The sequence below is a fragment of the Ranitomeya imitator genome, chromosome 2 (assembly GCF_032444005.1).
Source record: "Ranitomeya imitator isolate aRanImi1 chromosome 2, aRanImi1.pri, whole genome shotgun sequence".
In the NCBI taxonomy this organism is placed as follows: Eukaryota; Metazoa; Chordata; class Amphibia; order Anura; family Dendrobatidae; genus Ranitomeya; species Ranitomeya imitator.
The window spans coordinates 515100561-515125389 of record NC_091283.1 but is presented as its reverse complement, the minus strand read 5'-3'; the positions used below and the strand labels follow the sequence as shown (position 1 = coordinate 515125389).

Below are 24829 nucleotides of genomic sequence, written 5' to 3'. Positions count from 1 at the left end.
ATCTCCATTTTTCATGATCTGGGGTCGGGTGAGGGCTTATTTTTTGCGTGCTGAGCTGTCATTTTTAATGATCGCATTTTGGTGCAGATACGTTCTTTTGATCGCCCGTTATTCCATTTTAATGCAATGTTGCGGCGACCAAAAACACGTAATTCTGGCGTTTCGAATTTTTTTCTCGCTACGCCATTTAGCGACCAGGTTAATCCTTTTTTTTTTTAATTGATAGATCGGGCGATTCTGAACGCGGCGATACCAAATATGTGTAGGTTTGATTTTTTTTTTTTTATCTATTTTGAATGGTGCGAAAGGGGGTTGATTTAAACTTTTATATATTTTAATTTTTTTCACATTTTTTTTTTTTTTTTTACTTTTGCCATGCTTCAATAGCCTACATAGGAGGCTAGAAGGTGGCACAACGCGATCGGCTCTGCTACATAGCAGCGATCATCAGATCGATGCTATGCAGCAGAAATGCAGGTGTGCTATGAGTGCCGACCACAGGGTGGCGCGCACAGCAGGCCGGCATCAGTAACCATAGAGGTCTCAAGGACCTCTATGGTTACAATGCAGAAGCATCGCTGACACCCGATCATGTGACGGGGGTCAGCGAAGCGCTCATTTCCAGAGGAAGCGCCGGTTAAATGCCGCTGTCAGCGTTTGACAGCAGCATTTAACTAGTTAATAGCAGCGGGTGAATCGCGATTTCACCCGCCGCTATTGCGGGCACATGTCAGCTGTTCAAAACAGCCGACATGTCCCGGCTTTGATGCGGGCTCACCGCCGGAGCCCTGCATCAAAGTGCGGTATCTGACCTCGGACGTACTGTCTCGTCCAAGGTCAGAAAGAGGTTAATCGAGTTGCGGTCAAGCATGCGCACTACCGCGCCGTTCTAACGTGGATCAGATCAAAATTCCATGTTCAGTTGATCGGTGCAGCACCTGGTGGTCAGACCCCAACGATCAACAAGCTGGCATATACCCTGTGGATAGGTTATGATGGGGCTGTTCAGTAAAAACAGGATAACTGTGGCTTCAGTATACACAAAGCTGAACACCGAGTATATTCACATGTACGGGATCATTACATCTGAATGGGAAGCTGATCGCCTGATCATACCAGGCACAACCTATGGACAGGTGTGGAGTTGTTTTTATTTTGAATAAAAAAAAAAAAAAAAAGCCCCATTTCCCCCCCCCCCCCCCCCCAGTATTGTACAAGCCCCCGAACCTACAGAGGATCCAACTGGTCTTCCAGTACCTTAGTGAATGCCAGGTTTCACTTTATCAGGAGCTTGATGATGCAATATTTTTTTCATGGCAAAGAGACAAGGCAACACAAGTTATTAAGTTTAGAGAGTATCACAAAACCAGTTTATTTCAAATAAAAGAAAAAAAAAAAAAAAAAAGCTTTCAATAAATTTCGTAGTTCCAGGATGATGTATTATGGAACGTGCATAGTTATTATCACTCAGCAAACTCTAAACCTAACTGATCACGTGAATTTAATAGAATGACTGAAGGATTCATTTCCAATCCCTCAATATAATTCCTGCTAATCCGCATTGGAATCTACAGTACACACTATATCCTGCCCACTTCCCAGGATTCTCTGGATGGCGCTAGAACTGGTAAGTAAAACGTGGGTAATGGCCCTGTCTGGCACTTTGGGGCAATACAATCTTTAAACTTGGGAAATTCTGTACGGATAAATCAGAATTAACACAAGAGGAACTATCTTTATCCTGTTGATGACAATCACATCTGACGAGGAACAACTGAGCCACATAAAATAACCAGCGGCACTCAATGCCGCCTGCAGGACGAGACTCAGCAAAGCCTGGTACAATATTTTAGGAGGCTTAGATTTCCTTTAGCAATTAGGCCACTTGTCCCAAATCATTTAAAAACAGAGTGTGCCTAGCAAGCACAGCGCTGACACGGCTCACCCTCATGCAAGGCTACTCTTCACTTCCCGACACACATTTGCCTACATTTTGAACGTTACAAGATCAAAAATTAAACAGAAAAATGGTATTTCACCCTGCCTGTGTCAGCTTCTTAGGATTACGATTTCAGGGCATGCTTCTGCCCTCCGGCCCGGCTGGCCTCCTCCTCATTCCTGGACAAACGGGGCCCTGACAGACAGGACACAGTCCCTGGCCCTCAGTATGTGTAGAAATCTACCTCATCACTCACTGGGGTCAGTCTTGTGTGAAAGGTTTGATACGGAGGCCTGAATGAAAACACAGCCCACACCCGCTGTCCTGTAATATTCCTGATTTTCGGTACAGTTACGTCACTTCCTCCGGTCCTTTCTTTCTGGCCGTCGATTTTGTTGACCCTCAGCGTTGCGTGGCATGAGTACTACATTCCCATTGCTCGTGTAGTGCAGGGCATACTGCTGGGGAGAGTATGGCCGACCGTCTTGGTCTCTTAGCTGGCTGAACACCTCCTCATATAGGTTCTCCACTTCCTGCTTCATTCTCTGGAGTGATCTCAAGTTTTCTCCTTTTTCCCGCAACTGAGAACCACGTTCTCTGTTGAGGCGTTTCACCTCCTGCTCCAGATTCAGAATTGTGTCCAGTTTCCTCTTGCGGCAGTTCTGAGCAGCCATCTTGTTTTTTCCTCGTCTACGGATATCACGTACCAAGCAAAGCTGGGCCTCACTAAGTTGGTATTTGGTAAGAAGTTCATTAAACTCTTCCACAGGCAGATTAATGATTTTGTCATTACTGAAAGGGATCTTCATAGCTCTGGCTCTTTGTTCATCTCGTCCTGCCTGTCGGTCTATGAATGCCGCTTGTCTTCGGCTCCCCCTCCCTGCTATAGGCAACTGTGGCTCCTCGGGTTCCTCAGGAACCATGTTGTAGGTATGATTGTGTCCTACGTGTTCAAGAAAAGGCAAGCGATTAAATCGGCCAGGGTCCTGGGAGCTCATTCTGCAAAATTTGCTGTATTCTGGTTGGTAACCACTGGCTTCATCAATTTCCTCTGGTTCCACCATTTCAGAGTCAGAGCTGTATCCCACCGCTCCTTCCTCAGAGAAGGAGGAAGATGATGAAGAACAGGAAGAAGACGAGGTCTCAGATCCACTAGGAGACGCTGGGCTTCGATGTGAATCAAGAGACAAGCCAGAATCTGAATCCAACTCTTCTTGAAGTTGAGAAGCTTGAACTTGGCTAAAACCCTCCTCAAGCGCCAGGTCCATCAGGCTAATTTCATCAAACAAAGCATCGCCAAAGATGCCACCAAGAGGGTCCTGCAGGGAGTTGCTGGAGGTGTCATTGGATGTGCTATTCAACTGTGAGGGGAAGAGAATTCCCGTTAGATTGGTAAATCCAAAAGTGGAGTTGATATCACTAGAGTTGTGAGAAGAGAGCTGAGGCAGCGGTGACTCAGAGACTGGAAAAGCTTCCATGGATGGAGTAAAGAGAGACAGGTCTTGGGCACAGCCCTGAAGAGACTGTGTATCCAGGTTCCCATTCTGCTGCAGTGATGGATCTATGCTCAGATATAAGGGATCTTCCGTTGAACTATTAGTATCCATTGGCTACAAAAAAAAAAAAAAAAAAGTAAAATATGAACCATGAAGTAGACATTCCATGCTGAAAAAAATATATACCAGTTACAACATACAGCCCTATAAAATATTCCCAGACCTTCTTTTACCCTCTTATGCACAACTATTTGACGCGCTCTCCCCACCTAAGATTTTGAAGTACAGAAAACTTTTTCTGTGCACTCTGCCTGCCAATTGTCTAAAGCAGGGGTCCCCAACCTGTAGCTCGCGAGCCACATGTGGCTCGCCGACGGTCACCGGAAATAAGACTGTGTTAAGTCCCCAGGGAGCCGCCCCGCCGATGGCAATATGCCGCCCCTCCTGTGTATGTAAGTCAATCACTGACTGCATTCACGCCTGCGCTGTGGCACGGGTCACTGTGCTCTACTGAAGCCGCGCAAAGTCTTGCGAGACTTCACAAATCTCGCAAAACTTTGGTTACTGCAGCTTCAATAGAGCACAGTGACCCGCGCCACCAGGGCATTACTGCCCTGACTGGCGTATGGGGCCTGATCAGCAGAGGAGGCCCACATCGGGCCCCGTCTCTTATGCTGATCGGACCCCAGCGGCAGGCTTCTGCTCTGTGCAGTAACTGAACCTGAGTCCGAGACGCAGGTTCATTTTCTCTATTGCAGTGTGGGCCCGGGCCCGCACGGCAATAGTTAAAGTCGCCAGCCAATCGGAGGCTGGCAGATTACGTCAGCGCGCACTTTGCAGGCATATGATGGTTATTGTCATTCACCGGTAAGGGCGCGCTTGAGACGTCTGGAGGGATCATCATCTGCCCAGGGCAGAATGGCAGACACGGGGGGCAGAATGGCAGACACGGGGGGCAGAATGGCAGACAGATGGGGCCGTAATATGGGGCAGGATGGAGACAGATGGTGCAGGATCATGGGGCAGGATGGAGACACATGGTGCAGGATCATGGGGCAGGATTGAGATAGATGGTGAAGAATCATGGGGCAGGATTGATACAATGGAGACAGATGGGGCAGGATGGAGACACATGGTGCATGATCATGGGGCAGGATGGAGACAGATGGTGCATGATCATGGGGCAGGATGGAGACACATGGTGCATGATCATGGGGCAGGATGGAGACAGATGGTGCATGATCATGGGGCAGGATGGAGACAGATGGGGCACGATGGAGACACATGGTGCAGGATCATGGGGCAGGATGGAGACAATGGAGACAGATGGGGCAGGATGGAGACACATGGTGCAGAATCATGGGGCAGGATTGATACAATGGAGACAGATGGGGCAGGATGGAGACACATGGTGCAGGAACATGGGGCAGGATGGAGACAGATGGTGCATGATCATGGGGCAGGATGGAGGCAGATGGTGCATGATCATGGGGCAGGATGGAGACAGATGGGGCACGATGGAGACACATGGTGCAGGATCATGGGGCAGGATGGAGACAATGGAGACAGATGGGGCAGGATGGAGACATGGTGCAGGAACACGGGGCAGGATGGAGACAGATGGTGCATGATTATGGGGCAGGATGCAGACAGATGGTGCATGATCATGGGGCAGGATGGAGACAGATGGGGCACGATGGAGACACATGGTGCAGGATCATGGGGCAGGATGGAGACAATGGAGACAGATGGGGCAGGATGGAGACACATGGTGCAGGAACATGGGGCAGGATGGAGACAGATGGTGCATGATCACGGGGCAGGATGGAGACACATGGTGCAGGATCATGGGGCAGATGGAGCAGGATCATGAGACAGATGGGACAGGATCATGAGACAGATGGGACAGGATCATGGGGCATCACATGGAGGCAGGATGGGAGAACATATGGCTGGAGCAAGGAATGAGACACACCGGGGCCAGGATAGGGGATATTATTACTGCAGTAAGGTATTTATTTTATTTTTTGAGGATAGTGTTTTAAATGGGAGAGGCGGTTCTGTTACTGTGCAGAGCAACACAGTCGCCTTTTTTTTTTCCTTCATCTGGTGTAGTTTAGAATTTGGGGAAAAAAAGTAATGTGTTCTGCAAGCAGAGCTCTAGATAACTTATTTCCTGCAGAGACAAGCCCTGGCTGGAAGAAGTGACGGCGGTCTGTGCTGGATGAAGATGAAAAGCAAAGATGGAGGACTTCACTGGTGACTTAGTGTGTTTCCTGTACACCAACACGATACACTATACTACAATGTGGCTCTCGACCAACTTTCATAGCAGACTGTGGCTCTCAAGGTAAGAAAGGTTGGGGACCCCTGGTCTAAAGTGTTCCTCCGATCTACGGAGACACTGGCACCAATTCATCCAGATTGGCGATATTCAAATTGTGTTTTTGTGCCAGATGGTGTAGAAGCTTTGATGAATCGGGGCTACTGTCTTATTTCAGGTACATAACGAATCTAACAAAATCATTGGGTTATGCTCAATCACATGCTATAGTTCACAGGCAATTTTCCCTTGGTGTATTGCTACCAGGGGACAATATGGCACCTAAAGGTCTGTGATATAGACCCACAGAGACACTTTGTTATGCCATACATGCTTATTGTACAGGGCTTTGCCATGAGCATGGACCCGAAGACTCACTTTTTTTGGTAAATAAAAATTAAAGCAGATCCATCAACAAAATGCACAATACAAACAGCCATCCCCTCATGAGATTGTTGTACTTTCTTTAGAATCATTATCAGCATTGACTACGCGAAGTTATGCGCAATCTCTGCCCACCTAGCCTGACAGCTCCTCAGTGTCTCTCCTCCCTGCCGAGATCTCACACTGCTCAGGGCCAGCTGCATCCATCAGTCAGGCTTTGTGGGAAGAGACTGCATACAATTGGACTCATGAGGCTTTTCACGCTTTAACTGGAAACATACAATGAGCATTTTATTATTAAGATTATAAATTATATTCGGATATGGATTTTGAAAGCAAGTACATCAGACTCATCAGGAATGAAACAACTTTTTAATAACATAAGCAGTTTGTAATGTCAAATCGGGTGACAGATCCCCTTAAAAATATATTAACACTTATAAGGTGTATTTAGTTTGATTCTCTGCAAAAATTAATTAATGGGAAGAAGCCAGCACTGCTTATGGTCAGAACGCAATAACTGAAGTGCAATTGCACATAAATTCTAACTGTATTTCAAATATGAGACATTTAGCAAACAATTGATCAATTCTTTGAGCTACCCCGCCACTTCACGGCAATCTCATAATGGGGCAGTTAATTAATACCTGCATATCCATGATTGACATCAGGTCCTGCCATTGCTCTTCCAAATCGAGAGGTGACTCCATATCAGAGAGAAAAGGAGACAGGAGACCATCTGCCTGATCCAAAGCCTCTGGGCGTGGTTCTGTGTCCAGCATAACCTGAGATCCAGGAGCTGGGAACTGTACAGAGCAAAAATCAGACTGCATTGCTCAAGTGGTTATAAGGAAGAGAGCAGAACAGGTGAGAGAATACCGAATTACCTCCGAGGAATCGGCAAACAGAAAACTCAGGCACTCTGACACAGACATCGCGGTCTGACCCTGAAGAAAAACAGAAGCCATTACTACTATAGCAAGGCAAATCTTCATCAAGACAATGGTTGTAATGGGCTAATATGGCCTCCATTTCAATTTTTTGCAACTGAACTGAGCAAAGAGGGACATTAATGTGCTGCTAGAAGATGGGGCAAGAATTGGGAAGTAGAACAAACTAGATATAAAGGGGCCTTTTTAGCAAAGCTTTTACACCAGTATTCTGGCATAACAAGATTTGAAAAGTTGGATAATATGGTGCAACCATTGTGACTCTTGGCGTTCTGTCATTTTTGCCAAGTTCCAGAAAAGTGGGCAGAGCTGTAGTGGGATGGGGTGTGAAGAGTGGCTCTGTTTGCTATGCCACAAATCCTACTCCAGCAGGGACTGGAGTAGGATTTGAGGCAAGGTGCCACAGAGGTACAAGTCAGAAGCATCTGACTCCGGCAGAAATACTCATCAAGACTGGAGTGAACAATGCCAGTATTGAGGAATCGGGGCCTTAGTTCTTCCTGTATGGCTCTATTGAGCGATCACTATAGGCACCACTAGGCTCAGCTGGTTATAAAGGAACATATTTGGCGAGCTGACATCACATGGTGCACAATCACCTCCTGTGGCACATTTTCCCCAGTCTCTCCATCCACTTGCACCAGGGGCTGCACAGTTTCACTTCCTTGGTCATCATGCAAAGATTCCCAAATATCTTCATTGTCCTTGTGATGTCCTCTACTCTCAAAATCTTCACGTCCAGCTCCAAGGTCAATATCCTGAAGCCATAAAATATCTATTGGATCAATTTCCTGGAAAGGAGGAAAAAAATACAAATAAATCTTTCCAGTATTCACGTAAAAAGCACAGGTCCGGACAGAGGCACAAGCGGTTCACGCCAAGCTGCAGAGTTGTAACTCAAGAGCTAGGACACTCTGCTGCCTTCATGTTACGGCCTGACATAGAATACACAACTATAAAGTGCTGTTATATCCACCGATGAGGGTGCTCTTAACTATTTAGCCACCATTGTAGGAAAAACACTCCATCACAGGTTACTGCAGTGTCCTTGTCACAGAGGCTCAAGGTCACTGTCACGTTTACAGCCCTGGGAGATGTCACTGCGTCCTGTTTTTGTGTCAGCTGCACATGGTTGATCCCCACCTAATACAATCTGCAGAAAGCTGGGGGAAACACAAATATATCATACACAGTAACGGCAAGCAAAGGAGCCCATACGAGTCTGGCACCGTGAGAGGGGGTGGAATGGCATCAGGAGCTGCCAATATTCAGGTCATAAGACTGCCCCATCCTGCCGGATACATGTAAACAGGCTCTAAGGCTGCCAGCGTCACACAGATGCTATATTGTGCAAGTGCGGGCCTGGCACCTCTGCTCATGCTCCCGTGTGACACCAGGAACAGCTGCTGGTCCCTTCATCACCAAACCCTCTCTAAGGCTACGTTCACATTTGCGTTGTGCGGGGCTGCGTCAGCGACGCAATGCACAACGCAAACAAAAACGCATTGTTTTGTGACGCATGCGTCCTTTTTTTGGCATGATTTTGGACGCAAAAAAATGCAACTTGCTGCGTCTTCTGCGCCCTGACGCTTGCGCCAAAAAAGACGCATGTGTCACAAAACGCAAGACAACGCATGTCCATGCACCCCCATGTTAAATATAGGGGCGCATGACGCATGCGACGCAGCCTCGCAAAACGCTAATGTGAACGTACCCTAACAGGACATGGAGAAGCTGGACTGTCTGCTGCTCACACAAAGTATCCCCTGGAGATCAGATGCCGGGCAGGAGAGTGACCGATAGCAATAGTGAACTGCAGCATTTCCAGTCATGGCAAGTAAAGTATTAAGAATCTGATCGGGACAAGATCTATGTAGGGAGGCATCACTGTACAGTGCCACGGTATAAAGGGACAAGGGGGGCACACGACGCCAAGGTAAAAAGGGACTAGGGGGGCACACGACGCCAAGGTAAAAAGGGACTAGGGGGGCAAACGACGCTAAGGTAAAAAGGGACTAGGGGGGCACACGACGCCAAGGTAAAAAGGGACTAGGAGCATCAATAGTAAAACAAGTGCAGGAGTAAAACCCGCAGCGGAAACCACAAGACAAACCGTGATAAATCTGCAGGGATAACCGCAGCGGTTTTGCCCTGCAGATTTATCAAATTCGCTGCGGGAGAACCTGCAGGGACCCTTCCTACGTGTGCACATAGCCTAATACACCAAGAAACATGGATTTCTTTTAAACAAACCCTGGTTGGTGCATAAGTTTGGCACGAGAGGCAAAGGCTGGAAAGTCTGCAACTTGGCCATTGCTGTGAAGTAATAGCAGGGCCCTCTGTGACTACTGGGAGGCTTTATAGCACTGGTGTCTACACCCCGGGTGGATCACAGCTCAGCCACATCATTTAGGCCAGTGTTTTTCAACCAGTGTGCCGCGACACATGGTCGGGTGTGCCGCGGGGAACGGGAGTCAGCTGTTCTCTGTGCCGGCTGTCAGCGGCACAGAGAAGCTGCAGCGCGCCGGCTCCCGGAGATCAATTGTACTCGCAGACATCTACCAGCTGCGAGTACAATTGAGGCTCTGACCGCTGGGTCAGAGCGACGCCAGCAGCGTGATCAAGTCATGTGATCACGCTGCTGACGTCACTATCCGGCGCGCAGGAGAAAGAAGAGACTTGGTGGTAAGTGCTCCTGTGCTGTGGAGCTGAAGACACCGAAGATTCAGCGTGGGGTGGGTTTATGGGGAGTATGTGGGGTGGGTTTATGGGGAGTATGTGGGGGGATTTATTAAGTGTGTGGGGGGGATTTATTCAGTGTGGGGGGGGGATTTATTCAGTGTGTGGGGGGGGGATTTATTCAGTGTGTGTGGGGGGGATTTATTCAGTGTGGGGGGGGGATTTATTCAGTGTGTGGGGGGATTTATTCAGTGTGTGGGGGGATTTATTCAGTGTGTGGGGGGATTTATTCAGTGTGTACGTGGGGGGGGGGCTGGAATTTATTTAGCATGTGTGGGGCAGGGTGCATTTATTCTGTGTGGAAGGGGATGGATTTATTCTATCGGAAGGGGAGTGGGTATATTCTGTGGGGGTGAGTGGAGAGATGGGGGTGGACACAGTAGCGAGGGGAAAAATGTGTGCTGACAGTACTGGGAGCAACGGTGATGGGATGTGTGAGGACAGTATGGGGAGTCGGGGGAATGTGTGAGGGGGGAATGTGTGAGGAGGAAATATGGAGAGAGCAAAGGGGTATGTTAGCAGGGGGGGGGGGATGTACAGGAGGAGGCTATTAGAAATGTGTGCAGACAGTATGGGGGGATGAAAGTGTGAGTGGACACATAATAGATACTGAGTAGTGTGAGGGTAACAGCCAGGAGGAGACAGTATGCCAAGTAGGAGGAGTGTAATGAAGGGGCACAGTAGAGAGACTGGGCTCTCTATGAGGGACACCGTATGAGAAGGCAGTGTGAAGTATGGAAAAGAGAGAGAGGGTAGTGTGGATGGCATGTACCATAAGAGGGACAGTGAGGGTCATATGTGCTGGGAATAAAGTGAGGGGCAATTATTTACTCAGGAGCTCAGCCTAGGGCAGATATTGTTATTCCGGAGCATTATAATAACACTGCTATCTTTAAGGGTGTTGTGTCGGGATGTGCTGCAGAAGACAGGAGAAGATGGAAGTCTGCAGAAGCGAGCTCTGCCGGTGGATGAGAAGAGTCATCATGGCATCTGGACAAGGTGAAGATGAAAAGAAAGAGGCGACTCCACAAACAACGTCATCTATCAGGTACCTGGATGTAAATGTGTTTTTTTTGTGATACTAATTCTCATTTTTATTTGTTAGGAACATTAAAGGGGATGTCCAAGGTTGTGATGAGTCTGCAGTCATACTATGTGACTGCAGACTTCTGAATTCTCACAGTGCACACTGCTATCATAATTCTCTGATGTTGGTGATTTACATACATGCGGTCACTTGCTGACTAGACATGTGTGGCCTCATTCAATGAAAATGAATTGACTGAGGCCGGACACGTCTAGTTAGAATGTGGCCAGAAGTATCCAAATCATATACTTGTGCTGTCATGACCGTCCACTCTGGCCACCGGCAAGGGAGAATCCTGAAGGTGTGCAGTGCTTGCGCTGTGAGAATTCAGAAGCCTGCAGTCACATAGAATGACTGCAGACTTTCATCTCAAACCTGGACGCACCATTTTGTGCCATTTTGGTTGGTGGTGTGCCTCGGGATTTTTTAAGTATAAAAAGTGTGCCGCGGCTCAAAAAAGGTTGAAAATCACTGATTTAGGCCATGTTCACACGTTCCTGATTTCCCTGCTGTTTTTTCTGCACTAAAAACCGCAGCTCTTGGCAGAAAACGCAGGTGCGTTTTTTGATGCGGTTTTTAGTGCGTTTTTTATGCAGTTTTCTCTGCAGAGTGTGTGTTTTCTAGGAAGTTTTTTTAGGGTTAAAATGGCTGAAAATACCCTAACCCTACCCTTATCCCTACCCCTAACCCTAGTTCTAACTGTAGTGAGGAGAAAAAAAAAAATCTTTATTTTATTATTGTTACTACCTATGGGGGTGATAAGGGGGGGGGGGGGGGGGGGTCATTTACTTTTTTTTTTTTTTTTTGATCACTGAGGTTATCACAGTGATCAAAATGTGCCTGGAACGAATCTGCCGGCCGGCAGATTCGGCGGGCGCACTGCGCATGTGCCCGCCATCTTGGAAGATGGCGGCGCCCAGGGAGAAGACGGACGGACGGACACCGGGAGGCCCGGTAAGTATAAGGGGGGGGAGATGAGGGGGAACAGCCACACTCCGCCCACGCACTTCCTGCTGCAGCGGTTCTGCACCACAAACCGCAGAAAACCCACAGATATTTTTTTGTCTGCGGGTTTTACTGCGGGTTTGACCCTCACAATGGAGGTCAATGGGTGCAGAACCGCTGCAGTTCCGCACAAAGAAGTGACATGGTACTTCTTTTTTACCGCAGCTATTCAGCGCGGCTTTTTTAGTGAATTTCCGCATCATCTGCACAGCGGTTCCTGTTTTCCATAGTGAACATTGTAATGTACCCTGCATGGAAAACAGCTGCGGACCCGCAGCGGCAAAATCGCGGCGGTTCCGCAGTAAAAACCGCATTGTGTGAACATGGCCTTAGAGGTTCTTAAACTATTATGTCCAGTTTCTTATCCACAGCATTTATCCTAATTATTTGATTCTTACACTAAAAAAAACTGCATGAGTGATACAGTTCTTAGAAAACATGGCATTTATGCCCCGACAGTTAGTAGCACACATGCACCCCACAGATCCGGTCCCAGCGGGTAGATGAGGGGCTTTCTGGGGTTAGGTCTACATGCGTAGAACTTCCTAATTAAACATGAGGGCTTCACATGACCCGATGTCTCTCTACCATGTAATATGATCAGTGCACACACTGCACGGGCACAGTATTAAGACTCCTAGAAACATTTGCCTAGCCCACGCTTGGAGCAGATGCTCTTGGCTGTGAAGCAATGTAAGGTGACCCTATTTCTGTCTGCATTGCAGACTTCACCAGTCTCACATGTCACAGAGCAGCAGAACAACAGCCCCCACCCTCCACATCATATCCTGCGTAAACATATCCGCACACAAGTCCAGGCATGTGACGACACTATCGGGTATAGCAGTGCCATGATCCTGTGCCAACCTCCTTAGTTAATAATAAATTATTATTATACTATATATATCTCTCTACTATATAATTGTCTAAAGGTCACTTCCGTCTTTCTGTCCTTCTGTCTGTCACGGATATTCATTGATCGCGGCCTCTGTCTGTCATCGAATCCAAGTCGCTGATTAGTCTCGCCAGCTGCCTGTCATGGCTGCCGCGACCAATCAGCGACAGCCACAGTCCGATTAGTCCCTCCCTACTCCCCTGCAGTCAGTGCCCGGCGCCCGCTATGTACTCCCCGCAGTCACCGCTCACACAGGGTTAATGCCAGCAGTAACGGACCACGTTATGCCACAGGTAACTCACTCAGTTACCGCCGCTATTAACCCTGTGTGTCCCCAACTTTTTTGCCTATGCAGCATCAATAGTAAAAAGATCTAATGTGACAAATAATAATAATTTAAAAAAAGGTTATTCTCACCCTCCGACGTGGCGCTGTCCTCAGCAGTGCAAGCGGCAGGTTCCGGTGCCAAGGATGCTATGCGAGAAGGACCTGCCATGACGTCACGGTCATGTGACCGCGACGTCATCACAGGTCCTGCGCTCATACCAACCCTGGGAACGGAAGCTGCCGCGTGCACCGCACACAGGCGCCAGGACTTCACAGGACTTCAAGGGGTCTTCGGAAGGTGAGTATATGTTTATTTTTTATTTTGTCTTTTTTAACCACGCATATGGTGCCCACATTGCTATATACTATGTGGGCTGTGTTACATACTGCGTGGGCTCTGTTATACACTACGTAGCTGTGCAATACACTACGTGACTGTTATATACTACGTGGCTCTACAATGTACTACGTGGCTGTGCTATATACTACCTACATATTCTAGAATACTCGATACGTTAGAATCGGGCCACCATCTAGAGAGAGTGAGTGAGTATATATATTTATTTTTTTTTTTTTGGGGGGGGGGGGGGAGAGAGAATTTAATTCTATTGAATAACAAGACATTACTGAAGTTAATAGAAATGACACCCCAAATAAATAATATGAATATATGACCCCGGGGAACTACAGTAATATCTGGGGATCTTTGGCTGCAGAGCCGCTTTAAAGGGAACCTGTCACCCCGTTTTTTCAGTAGGAGATAAAAATACCGTTAAATAGGGCCTGAGCTGTGCTTTACAATAGGGTATTTTTTGTCCCCTGATTCCCTACCTATGCTGCCGAAATACCTTACAAAAGTGGCCTTTTTTGCCTGTCAATCAGGCTGGTCAGGTCAGATGGGCGTGGTCACAGCGCTGTTTCTCCCCCACATCTTGCTTATGTTCCCGTTGGTGGCGTAGTGCTTCTCGCATGCGCAAGTGCCGAATGCACTGCGCAGCTGTAGAAAAAGAGCGCGCTCGCCGCTATTCAGCGGTTTCTCGGTGGGCGCGGCCATCTTCCTGAGGCCGCGCGTGCGCAGATGGAGTCTCCTGCTTCCCAGGGCTTCAGGAAAATGGCCGCGGGATGCCGCGCGTGCGCAGATGGACATCGCAGCGGCCATTTTCCTGAAGTCGAGATTCAAACTCGGCTTCAGGAAAATGGCCGCCGCGATGTCCATCTGCGCACGCGCGGCATCCCGCGGCCATTTTCCTGAAGCCCCGGGAAGCAGGAGACTCCATCTGCGCACGCGCGGCCTCAGGAAGATGGCCGCGCCCACCGAGAAACCGCTGAATATCGGCGAGCGCGCTCTTTTTCTACAGCTGCGCAGTGCATTCGGCACTTGCGCATGCGAGAAGCACTACGCCACCAACGGGAACATAAGCAAGATGTGGGGAAGAAACAGCGCTGTGACCACGCCCATCCGACCTGACCAGCCTGATTGACAGGCGAAAAAGGACACTTTTGTAAGGTATTTCAGCAGCATAGGTAGGGAATCAGGGGACAAAAAATACCCTATTGTAAAGCACAGCTCAGGCCCTATTTAACGGTATTTTTATCTCCTACTGAAAAAAAAGGGTGACAGGTTCCCTTTAACTCCTTGCAAAACTCACATGGGGGACAAGGTGGTCACTGATCAATTTGGCAAATTAGTGGCCTTACTTCCTCCAAATCACTTATCTATAGTCTCCGTGACAGCAGCCAAGAGCTCAGATTCAAGGAGCATAGCATGAGAAGTTAACATATGGGGGTCAGTGCCCCCTATCAGCCAAGTGTGGGGGCCCAGCTTGCTCCTTACCTCCTTGTTTAGTTCGGAGCTTTCAGATGGTGCGGTCGCTCCCAGCTCGTCGGTTCCACGTCCTTGCTCTGACTCCCTATTGTCTCTGAGGCTGCTGTCAGACGAGGGGAGATCCTGAGGGCCTTCCGGGGATAGGCTGGAGCCAGTCTGAGCGCTGGATACAGAGCCGTCCGCCTCCCTGTGCACTAGCCAGGTATCAAGTTCTGTGCTGGGCACTTGTAGCCTGTCAAGGGCACGCATACGGCTCAACAGTCTACGGGAGGTGAAAAACTGGTCTAAGTCCACGCTTTTGGGGTGCACGCCGTAGCCATCGGTGGTGCCACGGAGGCTGTGGAACTGAGTCTGGGTGTAGGCAGAAGTAGGCCCCAGGATAATCTCATGCAGATTGGGGAGGTGAGAGGGCAGGTAGGAGTCCAAGTCCACACGCACACCCATGAGGCTCAACAGTATGGTGAACTGGATAAGACCCTCCGTCAGATACTTCTTCAAAGACAGCATGTCTGGGAGCCCCAGGGAAGAAGGGACCCCCAACACTGGCACTTTCCTGCACACAGGGATGAGCCGGCTCCTGAAAAAGAGGGAAACAGGAGAGTGTTACAGGCTGATACTGATCATTCATGAAGCGGAAAATGCAGAATTACAGGAGCATTGCATCACAGCAGCGTTATGTAAGGCAACCTTCACCCAGGTGCTCGCTGACCCACATTCATCACACCCTCAGCTCATCTGACTGGTAATTCAGGGACGGCCAGCACAGCTTTTGTTGTAGCAGAGTCTAAAGCCAGAGATAAGGACGGAGGCGGTAACCACAACACACAACAAACAAGACCCCCAGGGACGTGTGCCCGACCCAGCTATATCTACCGGCATGTGCACATACTGCCCGCATGATGGGAGCTGTAGTCCCCCAGCCGATCTTATAGGGTGGGCACTTGTCTTATGATATTTATGTAACGAAAGAACAGATATAGCGTCAGGGCCTTCACCTCCCCCTGTAAATGCCTGCTGGTACATTGAGGGGATCAGCCCTGTCCGCACAGACGCATTATATATACACACGTATTACACACACTGCTCGGCCACAGATCAGTCCTCTGCCCTTTTCTTTCACAGCAGAAATAAGATGATGAAATCCTGTCACAGCATAGCCGTGTGGGGTGTGGAGGGGTCGGACAGGGCACAGTCTAAAGTGTGCGAGCTTATACCATGAAATCCCTCCAGCAGTGCCCCTCCCCCATCAGATAACCTGTGATCCCCTATATTACACACCCTGATCTGCCATTATGAGAAAACTATCGTTCAGTGCAAATTTGGGGGGACCCCACAGTAAATGAGGTCTCTGGACACAGATGAGGTCTGGTTATAGGGGTGGGGGCCCCCCACATTAGATGAGGTCTGGTTATAGGGGTGGGGCCCCCCACATTAGATGAGGTCTGGTTATAGGGGTGGGGGCCCTCACATTAGATGAGGTCTGGTTATAGGGGTGGGGGCCCCCACATTAGATGAGGTCTGGTTATAGGGGTGGGGGCCCCCACATTAGATGAGGTCTGGTTATAGGAGTGGGGGCCCCCACATTAGATGAGGTCTCGTTATAGGGGTGGGGCCCCCCACATTAGATGAGGTCTCGTTATAGGGGTGGGGGCCCCCACATTAGATGAGGTCTCGTTATAGGGGTGGGGGCCCCCACATTAGATGAGGTCTGGTTATAGGGGTGGGGGCCCCCACATTAGATGAGGTCTGGTTATAGGGGTGGGGGCCCCCACATTAGATGAGGTCTCGTTATAGGGGTGGGGGCCCCCACATTAGATGAGGTCTGGTTATAGGGGTGGGGGCCCCCACATTAGATGAGGTCTGGTTATAGGGGTGGGGGCCCCCACATTAGATGAGGTCTGGTTATAGTGGTGGGGGCCCCCACATTAGATGAGGTCTGGTTATAGGGGTGGGGGCCCCCACATTAGATGAGGTCTGGTTATAGGGGTGGGGGCCCCCACATTAGATGAGGTCTGGTTATAGTGGTGGGGGCCCCCACATTAGATGAGGTCTGGTTATAGGGGTGGGGGCCCCCACATTAGATGAGGTCTGGTTATAGGGGTGGGGGCCCCCACATTAGATGAGGTCTGGTTATAGGGGTGGGGGCCCCCACATTAGATGAGGTCTGGTTATAGTGGTGGGGGCCCCCACATTAGATGAGGTCTGGTTATAGGGGTGGGGGCCCCCACATTAGATGAGGTCTGGTTATAGGGGTGGGGGCCCCCACATTAGATGAGGTCTGGTTATAGTGGTGGGGGCCCCCACATTAGATGAGGTCTGGTTATAGGGGTGGGGGCCCCCACATTAGATGAGGTCTGGTTATAGGGGTGGGGGCCCCCACATTAGATGAGGTCTGGTTATAGGGGTGGGGGCCCCCACATTAGATGAGGTCTGGTTATAGTGGTGGGGGCCCCCACATTAGATGAGGTCTCTGGACACAGATGAGGACAGGTTATTGGAGTGGAGGATCCCAGGGACTTTCCAGCAGTAAAGAACTAAACAAAAAAACGGAGTTCTTGTCCACCGCCCAAATAATAAACTGGCTGATAACAGAGACCACTAGCACGGGTCTGCTCTCGCCGCACGTTATGCACTGTGCAGTGATGCAATAGACAGCCGCCCGTTCACACAGCCGCTAGTGCCCCATAGTCTGCGCCTTTTCCATCGCCGCCGCACCGGTACCTGGTTCTCACACACGCGCTGAATAGTCTCTCCGCTCTCCTCCGTCCTCGTGCATCCACCGCCCGTGTACCCGCACCCGCAGCCCAACTATCACTTCCGCATCCCCGGCAAAACAGACAACCCGCCCTCCACCAATCACAGATCTCCTACACTACAGGTACACAAGCCGAGGACAAGCCCACACTACAGGCAACCAATCAACGGAGAGCAGCACAAGAGGCGGCCAATGGGAAGAGAGAATGAGACCACACCACTTAACTGTCACTGACAGTTCGGCGGCTAATCACGCGCCCTAGCGCCAACATGCTAGGATGACGTCATTGACAGGCTCCCGACTCCACCTATCAGCTGGCAGAAGCGCTTTCACCTCTCTTTAACCCATTCTGTCTCCCTAGTTATCAGCCCGCTGCGCACAGGTCAATTATGAAAAGCTGCTGCCCGTTTGGACATGACGGCGAGTCAGAACGAAGAAAGGAACGGGCACAGGCCCCGACAGTGACTTGCAAAAATATTACGTGTTACGTCAGACGTTCTGGAAGTTTCGGTGCGTGTGACGCCACTTCGTAAACAGTATCCGATACGCCATTGCGTTAGGGGAGGAGAAAGGGCGTGGTCACTGTTACTGGGAGTTTTATCACCTCTGGGGTGTGGGGCGCTCAGGGGGCGGAGTCGTGTAGAAACAGAAGAAGGCGGCTTCCACGTGAGAGGGCGGTGTATCGTGGGCGGAGCGATAATGCAGTGGGCGGAGCTATAATTTAAAGACATTTCCTTCAAGATGTGCGAGCTGGCTGCCAGTCCGATGGAGAGTTTATCGGTACGAGGAGGACGAGTAACCGTGTGTCATACCGCTCGTCACCGTGTATCGGGATATTGTACGATACGATAGTTACAGACTGGTGTACACTGGGGACAGGAGCACAGACAGACCTGTGTACACTGCGGACAGGAGCACAGACAGACCTGTGTACACTGCGGACAGGAGCACAGACAGACCTGTGTACACTGCGGACAGGAGCACAGACAGACCTGTGTACACTGGGAAACGGAGCACAGACAGACCGGTGTACACTGGGGACAGGAGCACAGACAGACTGGTGTACACTGCGGACAGGAGCACAGACAGACCGGTGTACACTGGGGACAGGAGCACAGACAGACTGGTGTACACTGGGGACAGGAGCACAGACAGACTGGTGTACACTGGGGACAGGAGCACAGACAGACCGGTGTACACTGCGGACAGGAGCACAGACAGACCTGTGTACACTGGGGACAGGAGCACAGACAGACCTGTGTACACTGCGGACAGGAGCACAGACAGACCTGTGTACACTGGGAAACGGAGCACAGACAGACCGGTGTACACTGGGGACAGGAGCACAGACAGACTGGTGTACACTGGGGACAGGAGCACAGACAGACTGGTGTACACTGGGGACAGGAGCACAGACAGACTGGTGTACACTGGGGACAGGAGCACAGACAGACCGGTGTACACTGCGGACAGGAGCACAGACAGACCTGTGTACACTGGGAAACGGAGCACAGACAGACCGGTGTACACTGGGGACAGGAGCACAGACAGACTGGTGTACACTGCGGACAGGAGCACAGACAGACCGGTGTACACTGGGGACAGGAGCACAGACAGACTGGTGTACACTGGGGACAGGAGCACAGACAGACTGGTGTACACTGGGGACAGGAGCACAGACAGACCTGTGTACACTGGGGACAGGAGCACAGACAGACCGGTGTACACTGGGGACAGGAGCACAGACAGACCTGTGTACACTGGGGACAGGAGCACAGACAGACCTGTGTACACTGGGGACAGGAGCACAGACAGACCGGTGTACACTGGGGACAGGAGCACAGACAGACCGGTGTACACTGGGGACAGGAGCACAGACAGACTGGTGTACACTGGGGACCGGAGCACAGACAGACTGGTGTACACTGGGGACAGGAGCACAGACAGACTGGTGTACACTGGGGACAGGAGCACAGACAGACTGGTGTACACTGGGGACAGGAGCACAGACAGACTGGTGTACACTGGGGACAGGAGCACAGACAGACTGGTGTACACTGGGGACAGGAGCACAGACAGACTGGTGTACACTGGGGACAGGAGCACAGACAGACTGGTGTACACTGGGGACAGGAGCACAGACAGACTGGTGTACACTGGGGACCGGAGCACAGACAGACTGGTGTACACTGGGGACCGGAGCACAGACAGACCAGTGTACACTGGGGACAGGAGCACAGACAGACTGGTGTACACTGGGGACAGGAGCACAGACAGACTGGTGTACACTGGGGACAGGAGCACAGACAGACTGGTGTACACTGGGGACAGGAGCATAGACAGACTGGTGTACACTGGGGACAGGAGCACAGACAGACTGGTGTACACTGGGGACAGGAGCACAGACAGACTGGTGTACACTGGGGACAGGAGCACAGACAGACTGGTGTACACTGGGGACCGGAGCACAGACAGACTGGTGTACACTGGGGACCGGAGCACAGACAGACCGGTGTACACTGGGGACCGGAGCACAGACAGACCTGTGTACACTGGGGACAGGAGCACAGACAGACCAGTGTACACTGGGGACAGGAGCACAGACAGACTGGTGTACACTGGGAACCGGAGCACAGACAGACTGGTGTACACTGGGGACAGGAGCACAGACAACTAGTGTACACTGGGGACAGGAGCACAGACAGACTAGTGTACACTGGGGACAGGAGCACAGACAGACTAGTGTACACTGGGGACAGGAGCACAGACAGACGTGTACACTGGGAACCGGAGCACAGACAGACTGGTGTACACTGGGGACAGGAGCACAGACAGACTAGTGTACACTGGGGACAGGAGCACAGACAGACCAGTGTACACTGGGGACCGGAGCACAGACAGACTAGTGTACACTGGGGACCGGAGCACAGACAGACCAGTGTACACTGGGGACCGGAGCACAGACAACTAGTGTACACTGGGAACCGGAGCACAGACAACTAGTGTACACTGGGGACCGGAGCACAGACAGACCAGTGTACACTGGGGACCGGAGCACAGACAACTAGTGTACACCAGAATAGCCCATAGATATCACATGTCGTTATATAAAATGTGTGTGTGCTTACAAGTTACAAGCTTACATTCAGAATGGGCAGTTTTGGCTCAGGTATCCATTTGCCTGACATCAATCCATATCCTGTACACGTGAATGGGGTTTCTGCAACTGAAATGTTCTGTGCGGAAAAAATGTCCGAAAGTAAGAAGGAAACTGTGAGGATCAGGAAAGGATTCCCTATCAAATACAAGGGGTAACATCCAAACTGGTGGATTGTATGGTCAGTCTATCACAATTGTTACTACAGGAATTGATCACATTACACAGCAGAGCTGACATTACACAGCAGAAGTCACATCGCACAGCAGGTGTCACATCGCACAGCAGGGGTCAGATCACACAGCAGGGGTCACATCACACAGCATGGGTCACCTCACACAGCAGGGGTCACATCAAACAGCAGTGCTAACATCACACAGCAGGGGTCACATCACACAGCAGGTGTCACATCACACAGCAGGTGTCACATCACACAGCAGGGGTCACATCACACAGCAGGTGTCACATCGCACAGCAGGGGTCAGATCACACAGCATGGGTCACCTCACACAGCAGGGGTCACCTCACACAGCAGGGGTCACATCAAACAGCAGTGCTAACATCACACAGCAGGGGTCACATCACACAGCAGTAGTCACATCACACAGCAGGTGTCACATCACACAGCAGGGGTCACATCACACAGCAGGGGTCACATCACACAGCAGGGGTCACATCAAACAGCAGTGCTAACATCACACAGCAGTGGTCACATCACACAGCAGGTGTCACATCACACAGCAGGTGTCACATCACACAGCAGGTGTCACATCACACAGCAGGGGTCACATCACACAGCAGGGGTCACATCACACAGCAGGTGTCACATCACACAGCAGGGGTCACATCACACAGCAGGTGTCACATCACACAGCAGGTGTCACATCACACAGCAGGTGTCACATCACACAGCAGGGGTCACATCACACAGCAGGGGTCACATCACACAGCAGGGGTCACATCAAACAGTGCTAACATCACACAGCAGGGGTCACATCACACAGCAGTAGTCACATCACACAGCAGGTGTCACATCACACAGCAGGGGTCACATCACACAGCAGGGGTCACATCACAGCAGGGGTCACATCAAACAGCAGTGCTAACATCACACAGCAGTGGTCACATCACACAGCAGGTGTCACATCACACAGCAGGTGTCACATCACACAGCAGGTGTCACATCACACAGCAGGGGTCACATCACACAGCAGGGGTCACATCACACAGCAGGTGTCACATCACACAGCAGGTGTCACATCACACAGCAGGTGTCACATCACACAGCAGGGGTCACATCACACAGCAGGGGTCACATCACACAGCTGGGGTCACATCACACAGCAGGGGTCACATCACACAGCATGGGTCACATCACACAGCAGGGGTCACATCACACAGCAGTAGTCACATCACACAGCAGGGGTCACATCACACAGCAGGGGTCACATCACACAGCAGGTGTCACATCACACAACATGAGTCATATCACACAGCAGGGGTCACATCACACAGCATGAGTCATATCACACAGCAGGGGTCACATCACACAGCAGGGGTCACATCAAACAGCAGTGCTAACATTACACAGCAGGAGTCACATTACACAGCAGTGCTGACATCACAGCAGCGTTAACATTACACAGCAGTGCTCACATTACACAGCAGGGGTCATGTTACACAGCAGTGGTCACATCACAGCAGTGCTGACATTACACAGCAGCGCTCGCATCACACAGCAGGGGTTACATTACACAGCAGCGCTCGCATCACACAGCAGCGCTGACATTACACAGTAATGCTCACATTACACAGCAGGAGTGACATCACACAGCAGGACGAGTCACATCATACAGCAGGGGTTACATTACACACCAGGGGTGTCACATCACACTCTGGAGAATTCCATAGAATCTCATCCACTAGGCTTGGACTGCGATTGCTGGGTTAGGCTACTTTCACACATCAGGCTTTTTGTTTCAGGCACAATCCGGCAATTTAAAAAAAAAAAAAACGGATCCGTTTTTTTTTTTTACGCCGGATCCATTTTTTTCTCATAGAGTTGTATTAGCGCTGGATTGCGCCTGATGGCCAGATGTTTCATCCTTTTTTTCCCAGATCCATCCAAATAGTCGTTTCCGGCAGCTGGAGAAAACATCCAGATGGACGATTTTTTGTGCGGCGAAAAAAGCGCACAGTGACGGAACCGGCCAAAAACGCGTGAAACGGCCATGTGAAACATTGAATGCGGCGTCCGGATCCAGTTTTCAAAGCCTTTTCTATTGAAATCATGGAGATCTCTCTCTCGATGGTCAATGTAAACTCCATGTTAAAAGTGAAAACTGGATCCAGCAGAAAAACGGATCTGTTGCATCAGTTTTTTCACTATTTGCAACGGATCCGTTTTTTCTAACATTGGCCGGATTGTGTCTGAAACAAAAAGCCTAATGTGTGAAAGTAGCCTTAAGGCTACTTTCACACTAGCGTTAACTGCAATCCGTCACAATGCGTCGTTTTGCAGAAAAAACGCATCCTGAAAAAGTGTTTGCAGGATGCGTTTTTTCTCCATTGACTAACATTACGCGACGGATTGCCACACGTCGCAACCGTCGCGCGACGGTTGCGCCGTTTTTCGGCCAACCGTCGGCCGCAAAAAACGTTCCATGTAACATTTTTTGCAGCCGACGGACCGTCTTTTCCGACCGCGCATGCGCGGCCGGAACTCCTCCCCCACCTCCCCGCACCTCACAATGGGGCAGCGGATGCGCTGAAAAGCAGCATCCGCTGCACCCGTTGTGCGGCGGAGGCAACGCTAGCGTCGGTAACCTCGGCCCGACGCACTGCGACGGGCCGGGCCCGACGCTAGTGTGAAAGAAGCCTAAGGCTACTTTCACACTAGCATCGGTACGGGTCCGTCGTTATGCGTCGGGCCGATGTACCGACACACGTTGTGAAATTTGCGCACGGCGTGGGCAGCGGATGCCGTTTTTCAACACATCCGCTGCCCATTCTGAAGTCCAGGGAGGAGGGGGCGGAGTTTCGGCTGCGCATGTGCGGTAGAAAATGGCGGACGCGACAAAAAAACGTTACATTGAACTTTTTTGTGACGACGGTCCGCCAAAACACGACGGATCCGTCGCACAACGGACGCGACGTGTGGCCACACGTCGCGATCCGTCGCTAATACAAGTCTATGGGCAAAAAACGCATCCTGCAGGCACATTTGCAGGATCCGTTTTTTGCCCAAAACGACGGATTGCAAAAAACGCAAGTGTGAAAGTAGCCTGAGATCAAAGAATCGTTCACCAACTCTTTGGACTGGAGCAAGATGGAGAGGAGCAGAAGGGGTAAATGACTCCACATAGCGAGCATGGCTGTACTACTGTATCCAGTAAATCTGCGGGGAATGCACTAAACCCAGTGATTTCCTGTGGTTTTATGTGGACTGGGGACATGTACCCCGTATTACAGCTACAGCCCCCAGATTACCTGTCACAAATGGCAGGAGTTTACAGTCACCCATGAGACCAATAAAGAGAAGAGTAGTGTGGTCAGTAAGGGTGCGTCTCCACGGGCCGCATTGTCAGCGCTTTGGACGGAGCGGAAACCCCACTCTGCCCAAAGCGTCGCCCCCTTCTGTACGAGTGGTGATTCCAGATTGAACACATCTGGAATTGCCGCACCCCATACATAGGACAGTGATATTTACCTTGCGGCGACGGAGCGTCACCGCAAGGTAAACAGACATGCTGCAGTCTCCACGTCCGTATATGCAGGGCCGCCGGGTGCGTGTTCGCACGCATAGTGGAGATGACATTTCATAAAATCCCCTCTACTAGGCTGTAACATCTGGACGCTGCGGGTTGAACGCTGCGGCTGTACGCAGCGTTCAATCCACAGCTAATCCGGATGTAATCCGGCCCGTGGACACATACCCTAACAGCCAG

The 24829-nt window shown here is 50.5% G+C and overlaps 2 protein-coding genes across 3 annotated transcripts in view; one reads left to right on the top strand and one right to left on the bottom strand.

Moving 5' to 3' along the window:
* Window positions 1–1339: 1339 nt before the first annotated feature.
* On the bottom strand, window positions 1340–17809 carry NFE2L1 (NFE2 like bZIP transcription factor 1). Of its 2 annotated transcripts, none has more exons than XM_069751739.1 (6): window positions 17692–17809; window positions 14980–15547; window positions 7692–7883; window positions 7030–7089; window positions 6790–6948; window positions 1340–3549 (listed from the first exon to the last, which is right to left on the bottom strand). In XM_069751739.1, the coding sequence occupies exons 2-6, from the start codon at window positions 15475–15477 to the stop codon at window positions 2296–2298; spliced, it is 2163 nt and encodes a 720-aa protein (XP_069607840.1). In that variant the 5' UTR covers window positions 15478–15547; window positions 17692–17809; the 3' UTR covers window positions 1340–2295. The 2 variants fall into 2 exon arrangements, with proteins under 2 accessions (XP_069607840.1, XP_069607839.1); XM_069751738.1 differs by lacking the exon at window positions 17692–17809 and adding an exon at window positions 16050–16071.
* Window positions 17810–18412: 603 nt separating this feature from the next.
* Window positions 18413–24829, top strand: part of COPZ2 (COPI coat complex subunit zeta 2) — a 49160-nt gene continuing 42743 nt past the window's right edge. Inside the window, exon 1 of the mRNA XM_069751737.1 lies at window positions 18413–18505. Within this exon, the coding sequence (XP_069607838.1) occupies window positions 18467–18505 (39 nt within the window). The 5' untranslated portion in view covers window positions 18413–18466. The remainder of the gene's footprint in view (window positions 18506–24829) is intronic.

What these genes read in the sequence shown, in the direction of transcription:
- NFE2L1 (XM_069751739.1), bottom strand. Translation starts at nt 15,477, where the DNA reads ATGCTGTCTTTGAAGAAGTATCTGACGGAGGGTCTTATCCAGTTCACC. An exon ending in GGGAAAATGTGCCACAGGAG is followed by an intron (nt 7,090 to 7,691) that starts GTGATTGTGCAC and finishes GTTTTTCTTCAG; the next exon opens with GGTCAGACCGCGATGTCTGT. An exon ending in TGTTTGCCGATTCCTCGGAG is followed by an intron (nt 6,949 to 7,029) that starts GTAATTCGGTAT and finishes TGCTCTGTACAG; the next exon opens with TTCCCAGCTCCTGGATCTCA.